This window comes from Fistularia commersonii, chromosome 17 (assembly GCF_037954325.1).
Source record: "Fistularia commersonii isolate RoL2024-O1a breed Wild chromosome 17, RoL_Fcom_v1.0, whole genome shotgun sequence".
Taxonomy (NCBI): Eukaryota; Metazoa; Chordata; class Actinopteri; order Syngnathiformes; family Fistulariidae; genus Fistularia; species Fistularia commersonii.
This window is the reverse complement of record NC_141300.1, coordinates 1,696,109-1,719,119: the sequence shown is the minus strand read 5'-3', so window position 1 is coordinate 1,719,119 and position 23,011 is coordinate 1,696,109. Positions and strand designations below refer to the sequence as shown.

General features: G+C 52.0%; 3 protein-coding genes and 1 long non-coding RNA gene across 5 annotated transcripts; 2 read left to right on the top strand and 2 right to left on the bottom strand.

Moving 5' to 3' along the window:
- Positions 1 to 701: 701 nt before the first annotated feature.
- Positions 702 to 12,680, bottom strand: cep152 (centrosomal protein 152). Of its 2 annotated transcripts, XM_086163327.1 has the most exons (27): positions 12,535 to 12,680; positions 12,302 to 12,407; positions 10,938 to 11,047; positions 10,785 to 10,845; positions 10,419 to 10,688; positions 10,005 to 10,131; positions 9,216 to 9,356; positions 8,898 to 9,037; positions 8,591 to 8,791; positions 7,268 to 7,415; positions 7,107 to 7,198; positions 6,858 to 7,021; positions 6,536 to 6,737; positions 6,346 to 6,432; positions 6,120 to 6,250; positions 5,452 to 5,580; positions 5,238 to 5,373; positions 4,993 to 5,166; positions 4,659 to 4,919; positions 3,896 to 4,027; positions 3,223 to 3,816; positions 2,975 to 3,050; positions 2,726 to 2,890; positions 2,557 to 2,644; positions 2,231 to 2,301; positions 1,895 to 2,051; positions 702 to 1,818 (listed from the first exon to the last, which is right to left on the bottom strand). In XM_086163327.1, exons 2-27 carry the CDS (start codon positions 12,389 to 12,391, stop codon positions 1,050 to 1,052), a joined length of 4,716 nt encoding a protein of 1,571 aa, XP_086019453.1. In that variant the 5' UTR covers positions 12,392 to 12,407; positions 12,535 to 12,680; the 3' UTR covers positions 702 to 1,049. The 2 variants fall into 2 exon arrangements, with proteins under 2 accessions (XP_086019453.1, XP_086019454.1); XM_086163328.1 differs by lacking the exons at positions 12,302 to 12,407; positions 12,535 to 12,680 and adding an exon at positions 11,375 to 11,695.
- A 178-nt stretch (positions 12,681 to 12,858) lies between these two features.
- On the top strand, positions 12,859 to 18,778 carry galk2 (galactokinase 2). Its single transcript, XM_086163329.1, has 11 exons — positions 12,859 to 12,961; positions 15,425 to 15,626; positions 15,697 to 15,785; positions 16,717 to 16,840; positions 16,915 to 17,008; positions 17,088 to 17,234; positions 17,330 to 17,428; positions 17,577 to 17,729; positions 17,835 to 18,045; positions 18,174 to 18,375; positions 18,445 to 18,778. The coding sequence occupies exons 2-11, from the start codon at positions 15,586 to 15,588 to the stop codon at positions 18,650 to 18,652; spliced, it is 1,368 nt and encodes a 455-aa protein (XP_086019455.1). The 5' UTR covers positions 12,859 to 12,961; positions 15,425 to 15,585; the 3' UTR covers positions 18,653 to 18,778.
- Positions 16,562 to 19,668, bottom strand: LOC147224680 (uncharacterized). Its single transcript, XR_015107378.1, has 2 exons — positions 18,753 to 19,668; positions 16,562 to 18,654 (listed from the first exon to the last, which is right to left on the bottom strand). It is a non-coding gene; the product is annotated as an uncharacterized LOC147224680 (long non-coding RNA).
- A 106-nt stretch (positions 19,669 to 19,774) lies between these two features.
- Positions 19,775 to 23,011, top strand: sqor (sulfide quinone oxidoreductase). Its single transcript, XM_086162810.1, has 10 exons — positions 19,775 to 19,881; positions 20,059 to 20,371; positions 20,541 to 20,711; positions 20,796 to 20,849; positions 20,931 to 21,125; positions 21,202 to 21,411; positions 21,475 to 21,658; positions 22,351 to 22,418; positions 22,497 to 22,675; positions 22,756 to 23,011. The coding sequence occupies exons 2-10, from the start codon at positions 20,159 to 20,161 to the stop codon at positions 22,811 to 22,813; spliced, it is 1,332 nt and encodes a 443-aa protein (XP_086018936.1). The 5' UTR covers positions 19,775 to 19,881; positions 20,059 to 20,158; the 3' UTR covers positions 22,814 to 23,011.

Below are 23,011 nucleotides of genomic sequence, written 5' to 3'. Positions count from 1 at the left end.
CACCATCCCCCCTCTGTGCTTGACCCAACCATCTCAGTCTACCTTTTCTATCCTTATCTTCAGAACATCCACCATGTGCTGTCCCGCTGATGGACTCCTTCCTAATCCTCCGTCTCGCTCACTCCCAAAGAGTTTCCACATCTTCATCTCCACCTTCCCTTTCATTCTGGCCAACTCTTCTCCACCCGTTCACTTCTCCGCCCTAAGCACTTAAAACTCCTCCACCTTCTCCATCTCCACTCCATCCAGGTTCCTCTCGATCACACATGTATGCCGTTTTGCTGCGGCTGACCTTCATTCCTCTCCTTTCCAGAGCGTACCACCTCCTCTCTAGATGGTCATCCACCTGCTCCCGGCTCTCCCAGGAGATCAGTGTCATCTGCAAACACCCATAGAAAAACACACTGAGGTTTGTTTGTTTGTTGGATGAAGGAAGTGAGCTGGAGATGTTCGTCAGCTGGCACATGAAAATTGACTGCAAACATCTCACAGAGGTCATGTTGTCATCTGCAAACAGGTATGTACTTGATGTCTGGGTTCCTTGGCAGGTGCGTGGAATTGTTGCACTGCCAAATCAGAAAACATATTTTAGAGGATTTCCATTTAATGAGATCCAGCTGGTAGTTCCTTCTGAACCAGGACTTTCAGGGGGTCGGAGTTCGGAGCTCCACCCCTCTGACACATGAACCTCTGACTCTGCGACCAAAACAAATATATTTATTAAAATTAAATAGGAGCGGCATGTAAAACAATCGTGACCTTTGCACAGCCGATGTGTTACATTATAAAAATAGAAATAAAAATCACAAGGCGGTCCAAATGGGGCCGATCGTCCGACCATCCAGCGCCTCTGCTGCAGCGCCGACCGACCGGTCACATCCCGTTCTGCCAAAGCCGTGGTTCCCCTGCTCCTCGCTGCTCTCGGTGAAGGCCGGGCCCTACGTGACCTCTGGATGGGGAGCCGCCGCCTTCACCGGAACCCCAGGGATCACGCTGACAGCTTCCACCAGCTTTCGAGCAAAGCTAAGCGCCTCGGGGTCCTGGTCAGGTCAGGGGTTCTGGTCGAAGGGACTGTGGGAGCCGACATCTTGCCGCTTCTGCCTGAGCTCAGAGAAAAGCGTCCTAGAGGAATGGCTGAGCGGCCGGCGGCCCTCAGAGCCGGAGGGTGGCTCTCTGCGGACGCTCAGCCCCGCCTTGGGGAGTGAGGAGGCCAGGAGGGGCCGAGGCGTCGCCCGGGAGATCTCGTTGTAGACGGTGATGTCGGAGGTGTCCGGGCTGAGGCGGCCCAAGCCTCCGAGGTTGGCGGCGGAGGCGGAGAAGGGCTTCACGGGTTCAACCTTCCTCCCCGAGGAGGACGGGCAGGGAAACGTGAAGCCGAAGTCCGAGTCGCTGCTGCTTCGGCTCCAGTCGGGAAGCTTCTCCTCCCTATTGGGAAGTTCCGGTGCGTTCTTGGGCCTGGCGGCCGGGTCGGACGCAGAGGCCAGTCGCTGAAGGTGGCTGGCGGCTCGAGGCCCCGTGCCTGCTGTCTGACTTGGACGTTTGCCTCTCGGTGCGGTGGTTGATGTTCGCCCCGCAGGGGCTGGAGTACCTGCGCCGGCAGGCGCCGAGTCAAACGGCCGGTCCGGCGCTGGCGCCTCCACGGCCGGATCGGCCTTCCCCCGCTTCAGCACGGCGGGGCTCGGGGGGAGACAGACCCGGCCGGCCAGCTCCGAGCGGCATGGCTCACCCGAACCCCCGGATTGGCTTTTTCCCGGCGTGTCCAGCACTTTAGCCATGGATGCCAGTTTGCTCGCCACGGTCAGGATTTTCCTCTCAGCCCTGTAGAAGAAGAGAAAGATCAGCACGGCTAGGAGGCCACCAGCGGCAGAGGCGAGGGTAGTCAGAAGCCTCTTGCCCCGTCTCGTCCCCCCGGTCCTCCAGCAACTCCTGCAGGCAGGTCAGGAAGTGGTGCCGCATCTTCCTGGCGGTGTCCTGCCTCTCCCTCAGCACCTCCTTGCGGATCATCTCCGCCGCTCGTTCCCGGCTCTCCTGGATGTAGCGCAGCATGTCTCCTGCCGCACAGAGAGGACGTCAGAAACAGCGGAAAAGGAACTAGGACTTAGATGTGTTTCATTCCTCATGATCTACAAATAAATGCTTTGCGTTCTTATCATTCAAGGCGTCGGACACATCACGGTTCCAAAGCTTTAACATCGCATCGCATCCATCCATCCATCCATCCGACCCTAACCTCTGATCTTCTCCACCGTGGTCTCGTACTGCTCCTTCATCTCCATGAGACACTGGTCCTGACGGGAGGTCCTGGAAGACAAAGAAGAAACCACTGCACTCAAGTCTTTTCCAGCAGCTTAAAACCTCCCGGCACGAAGAGATGGTTACTATAGAAACGTATTAGAACGTCCAATCAAATCCATCAAATCCATCAAATCTGGAGCCGAGCAGCTCATGATGAGCTCCGTTTGCTCGGAGACTTAAGACGTGAGATGCGAGGCCTGAGAACTCAGGAACTCAAGAGGATATGTGGATTTATGTGGAGGTAGAGATGAGAACACTAACCCCGAGGAGTCCCTGAGTTTGGCCTTGGCCTCCTCCAGCTGCTGCAGATGTTCTACCGTTGCCTTCTGGAGTCTCTTCTCCTGCTTGCCTGTGGTCAGACAGGGCGTCATCACATGAAGCCAGACCCGCCAGTCTGCTCCTGACAGAAGGTTTCAAATATCGGGCAGACCTTTGAGGTTCAGGATCTCAGCCTTATGTTCACGCACGCTGTGTTGGAGCTGACGGCAGGCCTTCTCCAAGTTTCTCCTCAGCTCCTGGTTCTTCTTGTGCAGCCTGGCCGCAGTCTCCGAGCACTCCTTCCTGCAGGGATGCTGCTCCCTCTCGGCCCATGAGCCTGCGGGGATTCAGCTTCCATGAGACGATCTGAGCGGAGGTGGTCAGAGACCTGAACTGACAGCGACGGAGAGGCGCGCCCTACTTTGGAACTTCAGGATTTCTCTTTGGTGCAGCTCCTGGGTTTCTTTTAATACGAGGCTCAGCTTCTCCTCGCCGATCTGGGTCACAAACAGAATACAATGAGTGGTGGTAAAGATCCCGACGGATAAGTAGAGCTGATCTTCTGAGCCGGGTCACCGGCGGTAGCCGCTAAATCCAAATTTGTAATCTTGCTGGATTCAACAAAAACACGGTGAGCGTTGGACGCGGTGCGAGAAGAGTCCCACCCACCTTCTTCCACTCGCTCCTGGCCTGGGACACGGCCCGCTGGACCAGGTCTTTGCAGGAGGTGTGCAGGAGGCGCGTTATCATACTCCTCTGCTCCTCGCCGCTCCTCATCTTTGGATCCTTGAGGAGCTGTGCTTGGACGTCCGCCAACCCGGCCTGAAGCTCCGCCAGGAAATCTATCTTCATCTGGCGTCTCTGGGCCTCCATCTTCTCCGCCCGCTCCTCTTCTCTGGCCGTCAGGCTCTGCTGCAGCTTGGCCTCCGTCTGCAGGAGCAGCTCCTTCCTCTGGAGCTCGGCGTCCTCCCGGGCCCGCAGCAACACCTCCTCCATCTTCTCACGCTGCTCCTGCAGCTCGCTTTGGTGGAGCTGCTCGCCGCGGGCCTGCATCATGGAGATCTCCTGCAGCTTGTCTCGGTTCCAAGCGGCTTTGGCTCCGGCCAGCTCGGCCTTCAGCAGCGCCTCCTGCTCTCTCCTCACTCGCTCCAACCGGCTCTGGAGGTTTGCCACTTCCTCTTGGAGCTCCTCCAGCCTCTCGGCTCCGGAAGGCCGCCCCTCTCCGTGACGCTGCTCCTCCACCGCCCTCGGGGCCTGGGCCGCCTGACACGTTCAGAGAGATGATCTCTGTCAAATAAAAGCAGACCGGAAACACGATTGCAGTCAACAGAGCTCCTCGTACCCGCCGCTCCGTGTCTTTCTTCTGGAGATCTTCCCACTCCTGCTTCTCCTTCTGGAGGGCAGCTTGATACTCTGGCAGCGAGGTCAGATCCTCCAGCCAGCGGCTGTATGCCCGGCTCAGCGCGCCTTCCACCTGCAACACAGTCACCATGTTTACCGCTGGCGGTCTCTCTGTGTTCGTTCACTGCCTCTTTCTTTATCCTGTCTTCGACCATAGACACGGCCGCAGTGTTTCCTCCTCATCTGCCTGATAACCCAGGCTGCAGACTGCTTCTAAATGCCCTCTGTGGAAATGCAAAACATCTATGTCTTCATAGATATATGGTGCGTACTTTAGAGAGTTTCTCTCGCGCCTTTTCCAAATCGCATAGCTGAAGCTGCACCGTTTGTGTACGGTAAGAAAATGAAACACGAAACCCACTTGACAGCTCTTTGTGCATCTCCATGTCTGTGTTTTCAGAGCAGCAACGGCTTACTAACAAATACACTTTGAACACGCAGTTTAGAGTAAAGAAATGAACCGGAGGATAGTGGGGCCCCTCGCTAGCTTGCTGGAGTTTTCTGGTAGCCGGTGCGAATGGACGGCATGCATCGGTCTAAAGGCGACCTGCGTCTCGATCGTTACGGCGAGGATGGATCAGAGCCGGTCATCTGAGATCTATAGCTCCACCTGCTGCCATTCTAACTCTATTCCCCCTAGGTGAAAACTCCAGTATCACACCATCCTGCAGATGTTCTGCTTTGGCTGTTCTGCTGTGGCTGACCTGCTTGGCAATCTCCTCCAGATGTTTCTCGTGTATCTCGACCTGGACCCGTTTCCTGGCGTCCTCCACGGCCTTCCGCCTGACCCTGTCGGCCTCCAGCTGCAGCAGCTGTTTCTGGGCGAGCAGCTTGGCGTCCAGCTCCCGGGCGGTGACCGTCCCGCCGTTCGCCTCCGGCCCGTCCGTCTGGCTGCTGCTCTCGGCCATTTTGGTCTGTCTCACCTTGCCGGCCTCCTCCAGCCTCTGGGTCCAGGTCTTCTCCATCTGCGGGGAATAGACGCAAAACCTCAGGCGCGGTGAAACCGGCGTGCTGAGGAGCAATGACCGGAACCCGTACCTGCTGTCGTTCCTGGTTCCAAGCAGCCTCAGCTGAGGCTAAGTGAGATCTGACCTGCTGCTGGATCGCCTCCTCCTTGTCTTTAGTCCAGAGAGCCTGCAGCTGGCATATGGAGGCCCGATGCTGGGCCTCCAGCTCGGCCCTCAGTTCCTCCTCCTGAGCTCTGTTCTTCACCTTTTTAGGAGAACAAGAGCCGGTAAGGTGTGAACAAAGCAATGAACAGAAAACTCAGTAGGACTCCAAACCTTGTTTTCTTCCATCAGAGCTTCTTCCTTCTCCCTGCTCCGTATGCTTTCTTCCAGCAGGTCCTTCTCCTTGCACACGGAGATGTAGCATTCCTGCACGGCCAGGATCTTGTCGTCGGCCTCCGAAAGACGGGCCCTGCGAGTTACAGATCCCCGCTCTGAGTCTGTCGCGGATGCTCTCCGCAACCTGTCGGAAGGCCGCGTCAGGACTCACCTCAGCCGCTGGACATCCTGCTCGTGCCGGGCAGCCAGCTGCTCCACCTGGCTGCCGTGCTCCAGCATCAGCTCCGTCCTCACTCTGCTCACCAGGTCGTCCCGGTGCTGCTGGTGGATCCGCTCGGCTCTTTGTCAGGAAACACAAACCTGAAGCGTGAGTCGTCCCGGACGCCGGCTGTCCACGAAGACGCGTAATTGAGCAGCGGCTCACTATTCAAAACGCATTCAAACCAACAGGTTGAATCTACAGCAACCTTCTGCAGGTCCTACAACCTTCGTGGGAGCAAGGGTGTTTCACACAGCAGAGGAACTCTCAGCGCCTAGAACCATCTCCTGCTATTCCGCAGAGGGGATATCTACATCTTGGACCAGAACAAGTGTGGAGTTAGCTAACAGCTAATGGTGTTCTTCACACGAGCGAAGACAAAAACACTTCAAGCCATCTGATGGTCCACGGTCATGGAGCTTAAGGTCCCTATTTCAAGATCCCTATTTCCTGTGCGAATGCACAACCAGAAGGTTGCCCTGGAGGAGGCTACTTCCCGGAGCCAAACTCGAGCCAGACACTTGCTAGATCTTTGAACTTGCTCGTCTGTGATTTCTTTTTTTCCCAGTAAAAGGAAAAACCAGGCAATAACCCAATGGCTCTCAGCAAAAGAACCTTACCGCTCAGCGGCCTCCTGCTTCTCCTGGTCCACCTCCTGGATCATCTCTCTCATCTTGGTGCATAGCTCCAAGTTAGCAGCCCGAACCTTCTCCTCATTCTGCTTCAGCTCCTTCATCTTCTTTTCCAGCGCCTGGAGGCAGAACAGTTGGACAAGAACAAGCCAATTACAGACAAAAAGGTCAATAGTTACATCCGTTTTGGTGTAAGGGCATGAGAAGAGCATACCTCAGCTTGTTCCTGCAGGCATTTTTTTTCTTCCTGCAGTCTCAATAGTTCTTCCTGAACTTCTCCGGTCTGGCTGGTCTCTCTGACCTGCGGGTGAAGATGTTTGATGAACATCTGACCGTGTCAACAGAAGTCTTGACAAAGTCAACAGAGGGTGTGACGTCCACGAGGCTTGTGAAGGCCTTCTCACCACTGAGCGGAGCCTGGATTCATCTAGCTGGGCCTGCAGCTCGCTGACTTGGGCTTGACTTTGGTGAAGTTCCTCCTGAAGACGACTGATCTTCTGCCGCTTCCCCTTCAGGTTTCCCAAGCAGCGCTGCATCTCCGCACGAAGGAGGCGCAGGGCCTCGTCCCTTGACGGCTCGGAGTCCGTCGGGTCAGCAAGGGCAACACTGAGCGGCAGGACACGGAGGAGCAGCAGTGAAGAACGACCAATGACAGCGAAACGTTTGTAGTGAGTGACGTTCCGGAGCCGAGAGGGCCGGAGGGACCGTCCCGTATCCGGTTCGGACCTGGGAATGCCGCCGTTTTTCCAGACGCTCTTCTTCAATCCCAGATCCATGCAGGATTCTGACAGGTGGTTCTCCCAGTCGCTGCTCACGTCCAACGACATTATGCCGTGCTTGACAGCAGATTCGTACAGAGTGATCTGCTCCTTCAGATCCGACAGATCCTCCTGCACGGACAAGCAAATACGCAAAGAAACGATGAAGGCCGCCGAAGGGTGATCGTGTTAAGTTAGAAGAACCCGAGGGCCAGACCTGGAGGACTTTGTTCATGTCGTCACTTAGAGCCTTGGCAGATTCAGCCTGCTGCAGTCTGATTTGTATCTGGCTCATGTCCTGGACCGAACCTGGAGGGGAGCGAGGCGGATCAGCGGAGGGACATAAGGACTTCTGAAGACCACGGCGTGGTGGCTCACTTGTCTGCAGCAGCTTGGCGCACTGCTGCTGGCTCTCCTCCAATCGCTGGGCGAGGCCGTTGACGACCCGGGCCCTCTCCAGCTGATCCTCCTCTCTCTGGCGCTCCAGCTGCTTCACCTGCTCCCGAAGCCTCACCAGCACGTCCGTCTGAAAGCGGCCGGGTCGCACCGTTAGCTCACAACCTCGGGTTCAGAAGACCAACCGCTGCTAGCAGGCCCAGAGACATTCATGGATAAACACCGGCGAGGTGTGCTTGTCGTGGACTTGTCCGTGAACAGACGGAGAAGTCCTTGTGTGGGAGATACGGCGACAGAGACACTTTTCTGTGAGAAGTGGAGCAAAGTTACATTTAGCATAGCATTGTAGCATTAAGGATGTAGCCGGTAAGCTAAGGAGAGAGCACCAAACGAAAAACTCCCAAAACAACTCCAACTCCCTCGGCCCATCTCAGCTGCTGCCACCACCTTCTCCCCATCTTTTACACCTCTGCTTATTTACAGTACACATTATTGATTATTTATAAAGTACATTTTCTAAATAAAAGCACCTAACCAAACCAGAGGGCTAGAACAGGTTTCAGTGTTTCAATTCATTGGAATTGACAAACTGTGGACGCTCACTTTTCACGGGAGTTACATTCCAAGACCGGCCACGAAAAATGGAATTTCTTTTCGGCAATAGTCAGCATTTTCCTGCGAGGCTTGGGGTCTATCCCGGACTTTTGGGTGGATGCTGGGCGTTTAGGAAGCATCTTGGAGCGCGGAGTATCGCAATAAAATGAAAGACACTTTCACAAACTAAATAGCACAAAGTGGACAGTATTCACGCTTATGCCAACGGCAGCAAAGGGGAACCAGGATATTGAACCTCCAAGTAGATCAGCTGCTTCTCTCCATGAACCAATCAACATGAGAAACGGAATGACATGCTCAATCAGCCAATTGCGTACAAGTACGGATCTACTCAGCCAATGATATTCCCAATGAGCGTGGTACGATGGTAGCTGGGTAACTCTGTTTAGCTTGTGAGATCTGATTTTTATTTCATTTATAAAATAAGTTCAATTTAACTATATTTGTTAGGTTTTTTTCTTCCTCGGCTAGAACATGGCATCATGACAAAAAAAGTTCAAATCCGCCAAGTAGCGAGGGTGCGAAAGCCGAACCGCGAAGTTGCAAGGGTCTGCTATACGATCAAATTGGGTTATGAGCTCTGTCACGGAGCCAATTCAACTCCTAAATCAAGGTTCTGCTGTATTACAAAGAAGAATAACCGCTGAGAAAAGCTGGAGAAGCAGACAGTCTACACGGTCGGACACACACCTGGTCGTTCAGAGTGTGAGAGGCAGAGTCCAGCTTCTGCTGCACGGCCAGCAGAGCCGCCCCGTGCTGCTCCTTCAAGACGGCCAGGTCCCTGTCGTGCTGCTCGCGGCACCGGCTCAGAGTGTCTGAGCGACACAGGTCCAGCATCTGCTGCTTCATGGTGTCCACCGCCGCCTCGGCCACCCTCTGCTTTGCTGTGTTCTGAAAGCAGTCCCGTCGTTCTTTTCAGATACCAGTTTGTCTCAAGACTGACACCACACTGTTACCAGCTTTCATTGTGCGTCACAAATGTGGGAAGAGAAGTCACCTCCTTGTCCCTCTCATTCAGGGCTTGCATCTGCTGCTCCACGGCCTTCAGTTTGCTTTGCATTTTCACCTCCCGGCTCTTGGCATCCTCCACCAGCCGACGTGATTCCTTGAGACTCGCCGCCAAACCGTCCTTTTCATCTGCGGTCGAAGGGAACATTCTATCCTTTGGGTTGTTGAAATCATAAAAACACACTGGCCACTGCGAGCAGACGCCGCAGTACTGGTTTTCCACCGCAGGGGGGCAGCTTTGCGTACGAATGAGAAAAATCACTTCACATTTTCTACTCCAATTTCCAAGGCGTCTTCTAAAAAGTACCTTTGGTAATGGCGAACTGGTGCTCGAGGTATCTCACTGTTCGCCTCGAGTCCTCTAGTTTTTGCTCCAGGTCCTCAATTTGCCTTTTCTGGGCCTTGTTCAGGATCTGCAGCTGAGCGAGCTGCTCCTTTTCCACGGTTTCTGAAACACAGCACAATTAAAGCATATCAATGACTCACCTCTTGGATGGTGTGTAAATATTTGATTTCAACCCAGTCCTATTGCCAGCCAAGTCATTCTGGCATTCTGGCTTGTTTAGGATAAGGAGCCCAGGTCGCCTAGGGTTACAGTGATTTGTTTGGACTAAAAAGCCACTTCTAAACCTCAATGATCTGAGGTTATCTGAGGCGCCGCTTAAATCTGCTCAGCATTTTCAGTCAGCGACAACTGACTTTCCTCATTCTGACACTTCACATAAATTCCACCCCCCTAAGCTGAATAATAAAAACCGTAACCACGGCAACTGAGGGTGAGGAGCTTTTGCTCGTTAGTCACTTTCAAGTGCACGCAGGTTTCACGGCACCACGTTTTCAGAGATGTCATCGCCGCTCGACAGAACATTTTATTCAGAAGGAATGAAACGAGAGCATGAATATCACCACGAGCTCTGCTTCTCCTCCAGCGAATGCGCCCTCTCCGTCGGCAGCCGTAATGGACACGCCATTCTAATGAGGGAGACGGACCGCAGACGGCAGGGTGTCTGCTGATCTTGATTGCACGTCGACCACCCTGAAAACCACGCCGTGTTTTACAGGCGGATCGGCCAATCAGTGTCATTCTAGCACCCACGCTGTGTGGAGTCCAGGAAATCCCTCTGTAGATGGTCAAAGTGCTGGTCTTGGGTCGCAGCCTGTGAGTAGAACGCGTGATGAGCCGGCCGGTGGGGGTTGTAGCTGGCCTGGTACTGATCCCCGCACTGCGGATTGGGATGAACACAACACTGAGGTCCCTCACTGGACATTCAGCAAAGCTTTGCGGCTAAACTGGAGAATAATTCTTAGACTCACGGTAACCCGCAGGCTGCACAACCCGCAGGCTGCCGAGTGACAAGACGCGCACAGACGGGTGTTAGCAGGTTGGAAAGTTAACATAAACGTCGAGTGAAATACGATGGGATGGCACACCGTATGATTACAATTAAAAAGAACTGAACGGGTCGCGAATCATTGTCAACACAAACATAGCATTTGAAGGCAGACAGACCTGGAGGTGATTCCTGGGGCTGCACTGCTCCCGGTCATCATCGCAATCCCGTCTTTCCGGATCGTAGGGTTCCTCTGTGGAGAAGTCGGGGGTCTTCGCATTTTCTTCCACTCCGACACCGCCGTGGGTGAAGCGGCGGTCGGGTGACCGCTGGTCCCAGGCGTGGGGCGCTGGCTGAACGTGGTGGTGATGGAGTTGCCCGTTGACCTGAACCTCTCCGTTACCATAGGAGAACTCGTCAGGGTTGGGATCATAGTCAGCATCATAGTTCTTCAGGGAGGAATTGGCAGTGGTTAATAGAAGTTTGTTTCTTGGTTATTAAATCGTAAAACTCATAAATGACTTTTCCAGTGAGACCAGGCTCACCTGCTCATGGGAGGTTTGCCTTGGAAGATCTGACCATTTCTGGGTCCACGTGGTGATCGGACTAAGCGGGAGCAGCAAAGAAGCATGAGGATGCTACGACTTCCTCGTGATTCTGAATTACATCGGTTTGCCGGCGGGTCGACGGGAACACACCTGCCGTCTGGATTTTTATTGCTGCAAGTGGAGTCGTCCAGGTCTGGGGAGGATGAGTCTCTGCTGTCCTCCAGCATGTCATCCGGCAGGTCTGTCAGCAGTTTGTGGAGCTGTAGAGGAAAATAACACATGGCCGTGAGTCACCGGGGCTGCTCTGCAACAAAATGATAATGGAAGGAAACGCACACGTTTAAAGCGGCCACACAACAGAGTTCATCGTACCATATATGAAAAGCGGAGTGAATACAGCACGATGTAAGCAAGTAAACATGGTTGGTGGTTCTCAAACATTTCTTTGAGAATATGTGCCGGTGTGTTTCGTGTGGCATTCTTCCGGTACAGACAGCACTGTGTGCATTGGATCCAAAAAATCTATTCTTAATCAAGGTAATTCTCCTTTATACCAGCAACACACTGACCGGTATATTCGAACTTACTTCCCATAAGGCCTGTTGAATATGCCTCAGATCCTCCACTGTGTCCTGAGCCAAGGGACCCATGCTATCCAACTTGCACATTTATTCAAGGTGCATTAAAAAAAAAAGAGCACTTCTTTGGCCACGGAGCTTCTTTGCGACACCGCAGTGTAATATTTCCACAGGGAGGTCTTCCATCATGTGAAACAGCCAAATGCGCACGCTCTCGACTCCCTACAGCCCCAGTGTTTTGCTCAAAAAGAACTCTATTGTTTAGGCAAAACATATAGCAAAGTTAACTGGAGCAGAAACATTCCAGCGACTGACAGCAAACGTGCTCCACTTGACCGGCCTGATGTGAGCCGCTCCCTTGACAATCTCATTCACCATTACTGTTCCTCCAAAGTTTAATTCTTCTGGTTGTCACGGGCCACCAAAAAGCCAAGGAACTCGGCAAACGCTTCTGCGCTCATGGTCTGTTCAAGTAAAAATGGGCTCCCCAGACCAAGACAAAGAAAATCTGGGCCGGGTGAGAGTAGATAATCTACATGGCTGGGCTGGTTTCTCTACGACACACTTGGGTGGATGTTTTTCCGGAGCCAAAAATAACCCAGGTTCATAGTACAGCAGATCAGGGGCGTGAGCTGCAACACACCGTGCTGGTTTCCGGGTGAAGTAGGTAGGTGGTGCTTACAATTTTTAACCAATTAATTCTCTGTTCAATCAAATGTCAAGCTCAAAAGCTTGAAAAGATCTACGATAAATTATAGGTGGAAGGAATGATGTTTTGCATGTCAGTGTTTTAAATACTCATAGTTGACAAAAATAACAGTGACATGTGGAGGGAAAAACAACTCTATTACCCAAGTGAGACTAAAAAGTTTCTTGAGAACCAGTTTGGGTCACGACCCCAGCCCATTGACAATGCAAATGCAACGCGCTTTGTACCTCTTGCTCTCTAGCATAGTCCTCTTGATCGTATTCCTCTTCTTCATCCTGCTGGGTTTGAAGAGCAGCACTGTCAAAGTCGATGGACATGGTGGTGCAGGATGGGCTGCAAAAACATAAATACGCGACAGGGAGTAGGGGGAGGGTGTGCTTTTTAACGCAGTCAACTTTAAATTTTGAAACCAGCCTCGCAAATAACGTCAGCTGGCAACACAAATGAAGAGAGATCATACCTCCGGCGGGGAAACGGGGCAGATTTAGAAGACTAGCGCCTCTGAGATAAGGCTTCCTTATCCGGCCATTACAGTACATTCAGGCTAGCTTGTTAACACACTAGCTAGCATAAGCCTGCGCAGACTAGAGCAGCATAAACACGTCGGCGCAGTTTGAAAGCCTCTCGCCTGATTCTTCCCAACCACGGCAAACGGGCCCGGAACCTTTTAAAAGTTACCCCACTTTTGTTTTGATTCGGCCGAACCCTTCACTTCACAACACGGAGGCTAAACCCTGAGCAGCGGGGCGACTAGCATGCTCGTCCGCTTTAAGAACGGGGGACTCGCCCACTTTGAAAAGACGCGCGCCTCCGCAGCGCCAAACGACCGCGGATGTTGCCGGCGGCCCCGGGAGCCGTGGAGCATCGTGTCAGCCCGTCCGCTCACGGTAGGAAACCCCCAATCCACTCTAAATAAGCCCCGAGTCCATAATAGACGAATTAATAGCGGCTTTATGTGACCTTTTCACCGCGCTCTTCAACGGCGGAACTGTGAAGCTAACACTGTCCCCATGGTAACCAGGGCCCGATTGATTGTGGGTAATGTAGTCCTTTAACCCCCTCGGTCCGCTGTTGATCCTGGGTAATGTAGTCCTATTTGATCCTCAAGACCAGTCACCAACCTTTTTTGTACCGGGGACCAGTTTTATGCATGAAAATGTGTCCGCCGACCGGTTAGAGGTGCGGGAGTTCAAATAATTAAAACTTTTCTCAATTCACAGTATTTAAGCTGAATAAGACAATTACACTTTATATTAGGCAATTACAACATGAAGTGCAACAGTAAGGTGGAAACGTTTTTCAAAATAATATCCGAAGGGTCTATTGAAAAAAAACACAATTTGTGCCAAGAAAGAATTTCTTTGCAGACCGGTACCAAATGATCCACGGACCGGTACGGGTATGGGAACCGGGGATCGGGGACCACTGCTCAAGACCATTGAGTCTAGATACTCTCGTCCTCGCTGTCCTCGGGACTTGGTCCAAAGCAATGTAGTACTCACTCAACCCATCTCATTTAAAGACATTGGTTATTTTAGATAATTCCTAAATAACTTATTTGTTTTTGATAAGACATTGTGATGTGAACAGGATACAGAAATAGGTTTGAATGGAGGAAGATGCTGGGCTGACCCCTGAAGGGAGGAGCCAGAACAAGAAGATTGTGATGTGTAGGAATTCCCCAGAACTATCTGTGTTTTCTGAAAAATGATCCCATTTCTAAAAGCTTATTACAACAATATTGCACATTGGAACGAAAATATGGCTGATAATTAATTTGTAATTTTAAATGCTTTACTCTCGTTTAAAGAAAAAAGCAAAGTTCCCAAATCGAGATCAATCTAATCCATATTTCGAGGTACATACTGTCTGTACGCTGGCCCTGGCCCCACAGGAAACATCTTCAAAATACCAAAACAACATGGAACAACTTTGTGTTGTTTTTTTCAGATAGACATTGCGCATCGTCAAATGTTTAAAGAGCTTGGAGACAATGTAGCAATAAACAAAGGTAAAATAACAAACTTTTGATTAGTCAGAAATTCTTTTGAGGTCACATCAAAAAAATAAATAAAAACATGTTCCTTTATGTTTTTACACACCAAAATAAAGATCATTTAAGGTTACATTGAAACTTAAAGATGTCCCTTAAAACTAACTTGAATTATATTATGCATCATAAAACTCAAAGGAGGTAAGTCTGCTCAAAAAATGAATTCCGCCATAATACATTTCATTTTCACACGCTTTCCCCTTATTTATTTTTAAATCTTTATTGAACTTATAAAATATAAACAAAGAAAACATATGAACAAGTTAACATGGCTAGATTCAGTCATACATGGATGACATTTAACAGGCCTGATTAACAGAGTACACAAGAGTTAGGGCCTGTGAGAAATGTGAAATTTGAGAAAAAAAAAACTGGCAAGGGGAATGGTATATTTGGTATGCTTATGGTACATTTTTATAGTGTATGAAGAACTTGTCCAGACCTAAAATAACATCGACACAGAGTTCATCTCTTTTGTTCAATCATCTCTTGAGACTTGAATCCATTTTTGTATTTTTCGCATGAGAAAAATACATGGTCTGTGGTTTCAATATTGTCTTCACAAAATGTACAATATTATCTTTAATATTGAAGCGTAGCCTCATTTTTTTTAATCTTTATTGAACTTTTTTTTTATTGAACTGTATGAAAGAATAAACAGACAAAACACATGAATAAACAAAAATGGCTAAATACAATCGAATATTAATGACATTAACAGGCATGGGGAAACATAAGGGCAATCATTTTGTATACAATAATTTAACTGCAAGATTAAACAAGATTAAAGGCCTGTGAGAAATGTTTAATTTTAGAAATAGAGAGGAAAAATAAATACTATATTAGAAACCAAAAATAATAACAATAGATAAACAAATAAGAAATAAAAAAGGCAAGAGAAATGCAATATGTATTTAACTCAGTGGATCTAGATGAATATAATAATATATTTTTTGGTTTTTGGATTTTTCCATAAGTTTTAAAGACTTCAAAAGATCACTCAAAATCGTTTTTGAATAAGGTAAAATTGCGAGGAACATTTTTGCATTCTGTTTTTGTGTATGAAGAACTTGTCCAGACCTAAAATAGCATTGACACAGAGTTCATCTCTTTTTTTGTATCATCTTCAGAAACTTTAATCACTTTTGGTGATTTTCGCATGAGAAAAATACATAAATAGTAGTTTCAATATTGCCTTCACAAAATGTTCAAATATTATCTTCAATATTTAAGGGTGACCTCAACGCGTTCCCCTTGTTTTGATTTGTTTGCTGTCACTTCCGGGCTCCGCCTGCAGCAGGTCCGGCTCCGGTTGAATTCTGCGCATGCGCAGTAAACGGTCGGTCACCTGACCTCGTATTCGCACTTGGACTTCCGGGATCTCCCGGCGTGACCGTCAGCTGATCGCGGCCGGGCTTTGCAGCGAAGGGGCGCTTTCTGCAGCGGCTCGGGACGGAGATGGACGCTAATCCCCCCAGGATGCCGGCCACCGGGGAGCGGTGAGTAGCGGCGTGGGGACCAAGAGGGCCCACTGTCACACGGTGACCGAGCTTACGTTTTTTTCTGCAGACTCCGAAAGTTGCGAAGCGCCTTTGAGAGCAGGTACGGAGAGGCTCCGAGCTTCTACGCGTCTGCGCCCGGGAGGGTCAACCTTATAGGTAACTCACCTGGACGAGCAAAACAAATACAATGTGTTATATGTGTCTGTTAGAAAGTTTTGGAAGCATGGCTCTGCAGGAGGCGGAGCTGGAGGTCGCAGAGATGAAGATGCTGAGGTTCTCCTCCAGGATGGATAGGATCAGGAATGAGTCCATCATGTTAGATGTTTTGGACAGAAGGTCAGAAATGGTTGGGTCATGTACAATGACTATAATGGTAGACGGATGCTGGAATTGGAGGTCTAGAGAGGATGTCTTGAGAGACGATATGAAGTTTGTTGGTGAGAGAGAGGAGGATCCACATGGGGGGTGAGCAATTATTTTGTCTGACGGGCTACATTTCTAATTTAATATTAATGCGCTGGCCAACTATGTATCATGTGAATTGAACAAAATGGTAATTGCAATTTCAACTTTTTGGCATTTTATTTCAACTGTAAAATCGTGAATTATCATATAAATGTACCAACATTATTTTCTATGTAATCATTCATACAAAATTAAACAAAATAAGAAACTAAGGAGTTTCTAAATTCATACTGATTGAAAGTACTTCATAAAATATTCAAAGAAAATAGTTTGGCAGGCCGGATAAAATTCATTCACTATTATGCTGCAGTCAGGGTTGGGGGCGGGGCTTGGACGAGGGGCGGGGCCTATCCTGGACCAGTTGCAAGTGCGAACCACTGCGTCGTCATGCCTCATATTTTAATTATTAATGGGAGGAAAAACATCAATTTGCGAAAATAAGTCATCACATACAATGCATATATACGGATATATGTGCATTTATTGACGTATATATAATCAATTAATGTGTGTGTGTGTGTATATATATATATATACACATATATTGAGGGATGTTACATAGCAGATGTTTGACTTTGCTCTGTCTTCACGAGCCCTTGTTGTCCTCTTGTTGGTGCACCAGGGGAGCACATCGATTACTGCGGTTACGCGGTGCTTCCTATGGCCATCGAGCAGAACATCTTGGCCGCCGTCTCGGTGAAGGACTCGGGGCAGATCCTGCTAGCCAACACAAACCCCCAGTACAGGTAAGACCAAGGCACTTTCTCCAGGTGACGTCGCCTGACGTCACCTGTCTTCAGAGGGACTCGCTGCTCTGCAGTGATGTCGCTGTGTCGTGCTCGGAGGACATCGCCATCGACCGTGACGATCCACGCTGGCATTACTACTTCCTGTGCGGCGTTAAAGGTATCCAGGTAGGACCCGTCTTCAGTCTGTGCGCGTCCTTCCCGTCAAGCCCGACATCTGACATCCTGACCTCTGCGTCGGCCACAGGAGCGTTTTGGGATCGGCCGATTGTCGGGGATGTCCTGCCTGGTGGACGGCAACATCCCGCCCAGCTCCGGCCTGTCCAGCTCCAGCGCCCTGGTTTGCTGTGCGGGGCTGCTGACCACGGAGGCCAATAAGAAGGTCCTCTCCAAGGTGAATCCAGCTTTCTGAGCCGAGCAGAGACGAAATCCTCCGTTGTCGTCTGTTCTGACCGACTCGGGCTCTGGTTCTTCTTGCCGCTCCTTCAGATTGACCTGGCAGAGATTTGTGCCAAATCCGAGCGCTACATTGGTACGGAGGGCGGAGGCATGGACCAGTCCATCTCTTTCCTGGCAGAGCGGGGAACTGTAAGTTTTCTGGGAGGTCAGTGGGAGAGGGTGAATGGATGAATTACTTGGTGGAACGGGAGGTTGAGAAGGACGTTCCAGATCCAGTCAATGGCATCGGCCTGAGGGAGTCTTTTTCCGCGATGTATCAAGCCCACACTCCCCGCAGGCCAAGCTGATCCAGTTCCAGCCGCTGAGGGCCACCGACGTCAAACTTCCCGACGGTGCCGTGTTTGTCATTTCCAACTGCTGCGTGGAGATGAACAAGGCGGCGTCCTCGCACTTCAACATCCGTGTGGTGGAGTGTCGGATCGCCACCAAGGTACCTCCAGACCTCACCTCCTCATCCTCAAACTTCTGACCGGAGCTCTGAGATGTCTTAGCTGCCCAAGTCCCTACAAGAATGTTGTCCCCGGTGTCTGCTCAGATGCTGGCCCGGGCGCGAGGTCTGGACCCGTCCGGTGCGGTCAAGCTGGCGCAGGTTCAGGTGGAGCTGCAGGCGTCCCTGGAGGAGATGCTGGCTCTGGTGGAGGAGGTCCTGCACGTGGAGCCGTATAGCAGGGAGGAGATCTGCCAGGCCCTGGGAATCAGCTCGCAGCAGTTTTCGACTGAGCTGCTGAGCGCCAACACACAGCACGGTGAGCGTCTCCTTCAAGTTCAAAGATCTCAAGCTCGAGATGTAAACGTGCATGTGAGGAGACATCTTGGATTTAAAGTCAGGGGTCAGCTCTGGAACTAGTCCAAGTGTTCTCCTCCTCCCCCCCAGTCACTCATTTCAAGCTACACCAGCGGGCCAAGCACGTCTACAGCGAGGCTGCGCGGGTGCTGCGCTTCCAGGAGGTGTGCCAGTCCAGTCCTCCGGCGGCGCTGCAGCTGCTGGGGGAGCTGATGAACCAGAGCCACGCCAGCTGCAGGGATCTGTACGAGTGCAGCTGCCCCGACCTGGACCGGCTGGTGGACGCCTGCCTGTGAGTAGGACGCCGGAAGTCGCCGCTGTATCCGATCGTGTCTGATGGGTATTGTTTCCATGGTTACAGGAAGGCGGGCGCGTTGGGCTCCCGGCTCACCGGGGCGGGCTGGGGCGGCTGTGCCGTCTCCATGGTTCCCGCCGAGAAGGTTGAGTCTTTCCTGCGGGCGGTGAGGGACGCCTACTACCTCCCCGACCCCAAACGGGCAGCGGCAGAGAAGCAGAGTCTGTTTGTGTCCAAGCCAGGAGGGGGCGCCGTCATTTTACTGGAGAAATGAGGCTGCAGAGCCAACCAGGGGAGGGAACACAAAGAATGGGTTCGGATGTGATTTTCTGAACCTCAAATTACATTTCTTTTCTACATGAAGGCTTTCTTACACAAATAAAGGCGTTTTTAAGTCAAACGGTCCTCTGAGCTCTTCCACTGGAGATCTCCTGTACCCTCGGGATATGCAGTCAAGGAAATAAATTGAAGCTCCAACATGGCGTCAGAGAGCAGAGGTGCTCCTGCAGGAGCGGCAGGCTGGAGACCGGAGGACCCAGCTGCCCGAGTCCTTCGGTCCAGAGGGGGCGCGGCAGAGCCGGTCTATCGGGGACAAAAAAATTAAACTTCCCTCCCAGCTGCTGTTGGTCTGGAAGTCGCAAAGGTCACGGTTTTTCAAAATAAGTTAAACAAAGATGGACATCAATGAATAACTTGAAAGCTGTAGACCTCCTGCAGAAAATAGACATAGGATAACAAAGTTGTAGCTGGGGGGGAGGCTGGGGGGGGGGGCGGTGCCGTCCACAAAACAACAAAAACTCCACCTGATCACCACCAACTGGTAAACACTGGACACACAAACACAAATACACACTGGGTCAGGGTTGGTTTGCACCAGAATCCCTGAACCCTCTGCTCCAGCAGGTCCTGGCGGTGGACCCGCATTGGAGCTGTGGCGGGAAGCTCCTGGAAAAACAGGGTGGGGACATGTCTGGACCTGCTGATCCTCCTCTGTTCTCCAGTGTTCTTTCACCTGTTTGTTACTGCCTTCATGAACCCCCAGCTTGTTATTACACTGTAAAATCTGTGTAATAACGGTTATTTTGTAATCAGCTAGAGCTCCTGCATACTTCCTGAAAATACCTCTCGTCAATATGTGCAGCTGGGGGTCATGACCCCACAACTTCCTCCTTGTGTTGTTTTTCAGCTTCCGATGTGCGTGACGCAGAGACGAGCCGCTGCGGGAGAAAGATATCGATTCTTATCAATATGATCAATGGATGAGCGCCTGTAATTTCCCACGCAGTTTATGGCGTCATCGACGTTACTTCCGAAGTTGAGAAAGAAAGCTGACGAGCTTCTGATTGGTCAGTGGGGGTTCCGGGTGGAAGCTGGGAGTGGGTGGGTGGGGGGAAGGGTTACATAAGACCTACGCACACGCACACGCACACTGAGCAGGAGTTTTCCGTCTTGTTGAAGCTCTGACGTCCTACTGAGGAGCAAGAGAACCGGAGGAGCGAGCAGGTAGGACCCGGGGGGTCAAGTCCAGGTCCAGGTCCGGGTCAGGGGTCTGCGGCTCAGGGGATTATTAATCGATCCGGGTGACAGGTGGACCTCACGTCACGTCATGTCACGTTACGTCACGTCCCGTGAAGTCACCGAAAGTGACTTTTTTTTTTTTTAAATTCCATCCTGGTCTAGATCTATCAAGATCTCACCGTATCTCCAGCGCGCACGGATCCTGCGTGACGCCCACAGCGGGTCCCTCCGCTCGTTGCCCCCCCCCCCTCCCCCCCGGGCCATGACGTCACTGGGTCGTCTGAGGCGATGGCCATCCGTCGCCGCCGCCGCCACCTGCAGGCTGCACACCGGCTGCCGAGCCGCCGCCGCCGCCGCCGCCAAGCAACACCACAAGGTGCTGGTGCTGGGGGGGGGCAGCGGGGGGGTGGCGATGAGTGCCCGGATGAAGAGGATGCTGGGGGCCGACAGCGTGGCTATCGTGGAGCCCAGCGAGGCAAGTGTGTGTCGGGGGTGTCCACTTCTAGGCGTTTGCTCTCTGTTACAGTGAAATAGATTCACACTCTTATCTCACTCACACACACACACACTTACTAAACGTCCCCAGCCCTTATATGATCCGTCTCCCCGATGTGAGTTTGTATCCCGTCTCAAACCGGTGTCAGATGCACTACTACCAGCCCTTGTGGACACTGGTCGGCGCCGGCGCCAAGCCGCTGTCCTCGTCGGGCCGCCCCACAGGAAGTGTCATGCCGTCCGGGGTGAAGCTGGTGAAGGCCCGGGTCCAGGAGATAAACCCCGACGCCAACACGGTCCGCACCGAGGACGGGACGGAGGTAGGTCTGCTCTGGGCCGGCCGGCCGGCCGCAGGGTTAGTGGCGGGGATCCTCAGGTGACGGCTTCTAATCTCGTGTGTCCAGATATCCTATGAGTATTTGATCGTGGCGCTGGGCATCCAGCTCCACTACGAGAAGGTGAGGACCCGCCCGGCTTTCCAGACCGCTGCCTTTTGGCGGCGGTCCCGTTGAAGCAGCCCCCTCCTGGTCCACCCGCAGATTAAGGGGCTCCCCGAGGGCTTCCAGCACCCGAAGATCGGGTCCAACTTCTCAGTTCAGACCGTGGAGAAAACCTGGGAGGCCCTGCAGAGCTTCAGAGAGGGCAACGCCGTCTTCACCTTCCCAAACACTCCCATCAAGTGTGCCGGTGCCCCTCAGAAGATCATGTACCTCACCGACGCCTTCCTCCGGAAGGTACTCAGGTCTCGCGCCAGAGAACCTCCTGGGCGTCTCTTGCTTTTAACCGCGGACTCTTATGTTCCTGTTCAAGACGGGGAAGAGAGAAAAGGCCAACATCATTTACAACACACCACAGCCCGTCCTCTTCGGGATCAAGAAGTACGCTGACTCTCTGTGGGACATCGTGAAGGAACGCGACCTCACGGTGAACCTCAGGCAGAACCTGATCGAGGTCCGAGCCGACCGGCAGGAGGCCGTGTTCGAGAACCTGGACAAACCGGGGGAGACCACAGTGGTGGAGGTAAACGTCTAACTCCTATGAAATTAAACTCGGGGGCGGCGTGACAATGCTCTTCCCCCGCAGTACGAAATGCTGCACGTCACCCCGCCGATGGGCCCCAACCCCGTGGTGAAATGCAGCCCACTGGCCGACGGAGCCGGCTGGCTGGACGTCAGCAGGGACACCCTGCAGCACACCAGGTACCCCAACGTATTCGGGATCGGAGACTGCACCAACCTGCCCACGTCCAAGACTGCCGCCGCAGTGGGTGAGCAACCGCTGCGTTGGGGGGGGGGGTCTGTCGGGTTTTCTGCTGCTTGTTATGAAAGGCGGAAATCCAAGTTGCGAAATCGTCCACGTACACAAGACTATAAAAGTCCGGCCCCACCCAGTCCCTGCCCCTGCCCCAGTCCCGAGGTAAGCCTCGGCTCGCCTCCCTCCCCCAGTAGAGGAAACCACAGCTCCATACAGAACCTCTCACTGTGTTTCCTCCCGCCCGTCACTGGCGAACCGTGATCGGACCTGACCTCCACCCGTGGACACCACCCTGGGCGTCCAGGATGAACCTCGGGAAGGAGTCGGCTTTTATAACCCGTCAATAAAACCAAGAAGAAACCCGTAAAACAGGGACGTGCAATGATAACCGGGACGTGAAGTGGTACAGCGGAACAAACCCGCAGAAGGTTTGTTCCGCTGAATTAGTCAGCAGCATAAACAATCCCTTTCTCCAACGCCCTTCCAATTTCCTTGATAGTGTGCTTTCTTTCCTTCTGCAAACACGCAAACAGCGAGGCCGCTGCAGTCCACTCATATGTGGCTCGTTCAGGTGAAAGTCCACTGGCCAGCTCCAGGTGGATTCTGTCTATGAAGAGCGGGCCGCTGACCCCCTCCCCCCCCAACATGCACCGGGTTCCTTAAACCCTGTTTAATTCCAAATAAAGACCTTGTTTCCGCTTTCAGCTGCGCAGTCGGCCATTTTGACCAGAACCATGAGAAAAGTTCTGAAGGACGAGAGTCCCGACACCAAGGTGAGCACGTCGGCGTCATACTGCCCCCTGTGGGCCGGAGCCACCGGCAGCATCTCACCGGCACCTTCCTGTTCTCAGTACGACGGCTACACTTCCTGCCCGTTAGTCACCAGCTACAACACGGTGATCCTGGCGGAGTTCGACTACGACGGCCAGCCCCTGGAGACGTTCCCCATCAACCAGGCCAAGGAGAGGAGGACCATGTACCACATGAAGGCGGACGTGATGCCCCACCTGTACTGGCATGGCCTCCTCAGGTACGTCCGCGCGCCGGAACCAACAGCCCGTCAGACCTTTCCGTTTTCCTCCTAACCCCACCGCCATCTGCTCCACCCAGGGGCCTGTGGGGGGGGCCCGGGCCCTTCAGGAAACTCCTCCACCTGGGGATGAAGTGAGACGTCTGGACGCGAGTTGGAACCCTCACCCTCAGACTTACACCTGACGTGCCTTCTCTCACAGCGATCTGCACCTTCAACCTGCTTTTCTATGGACTTTAACATACCGTAATGCCACCATTGCCGCTTTATTAAAACAATAAACAAATTGATGGCGATTAAGAATGCAGAAATGTGTGGATTAAAAGGAAAAATCAA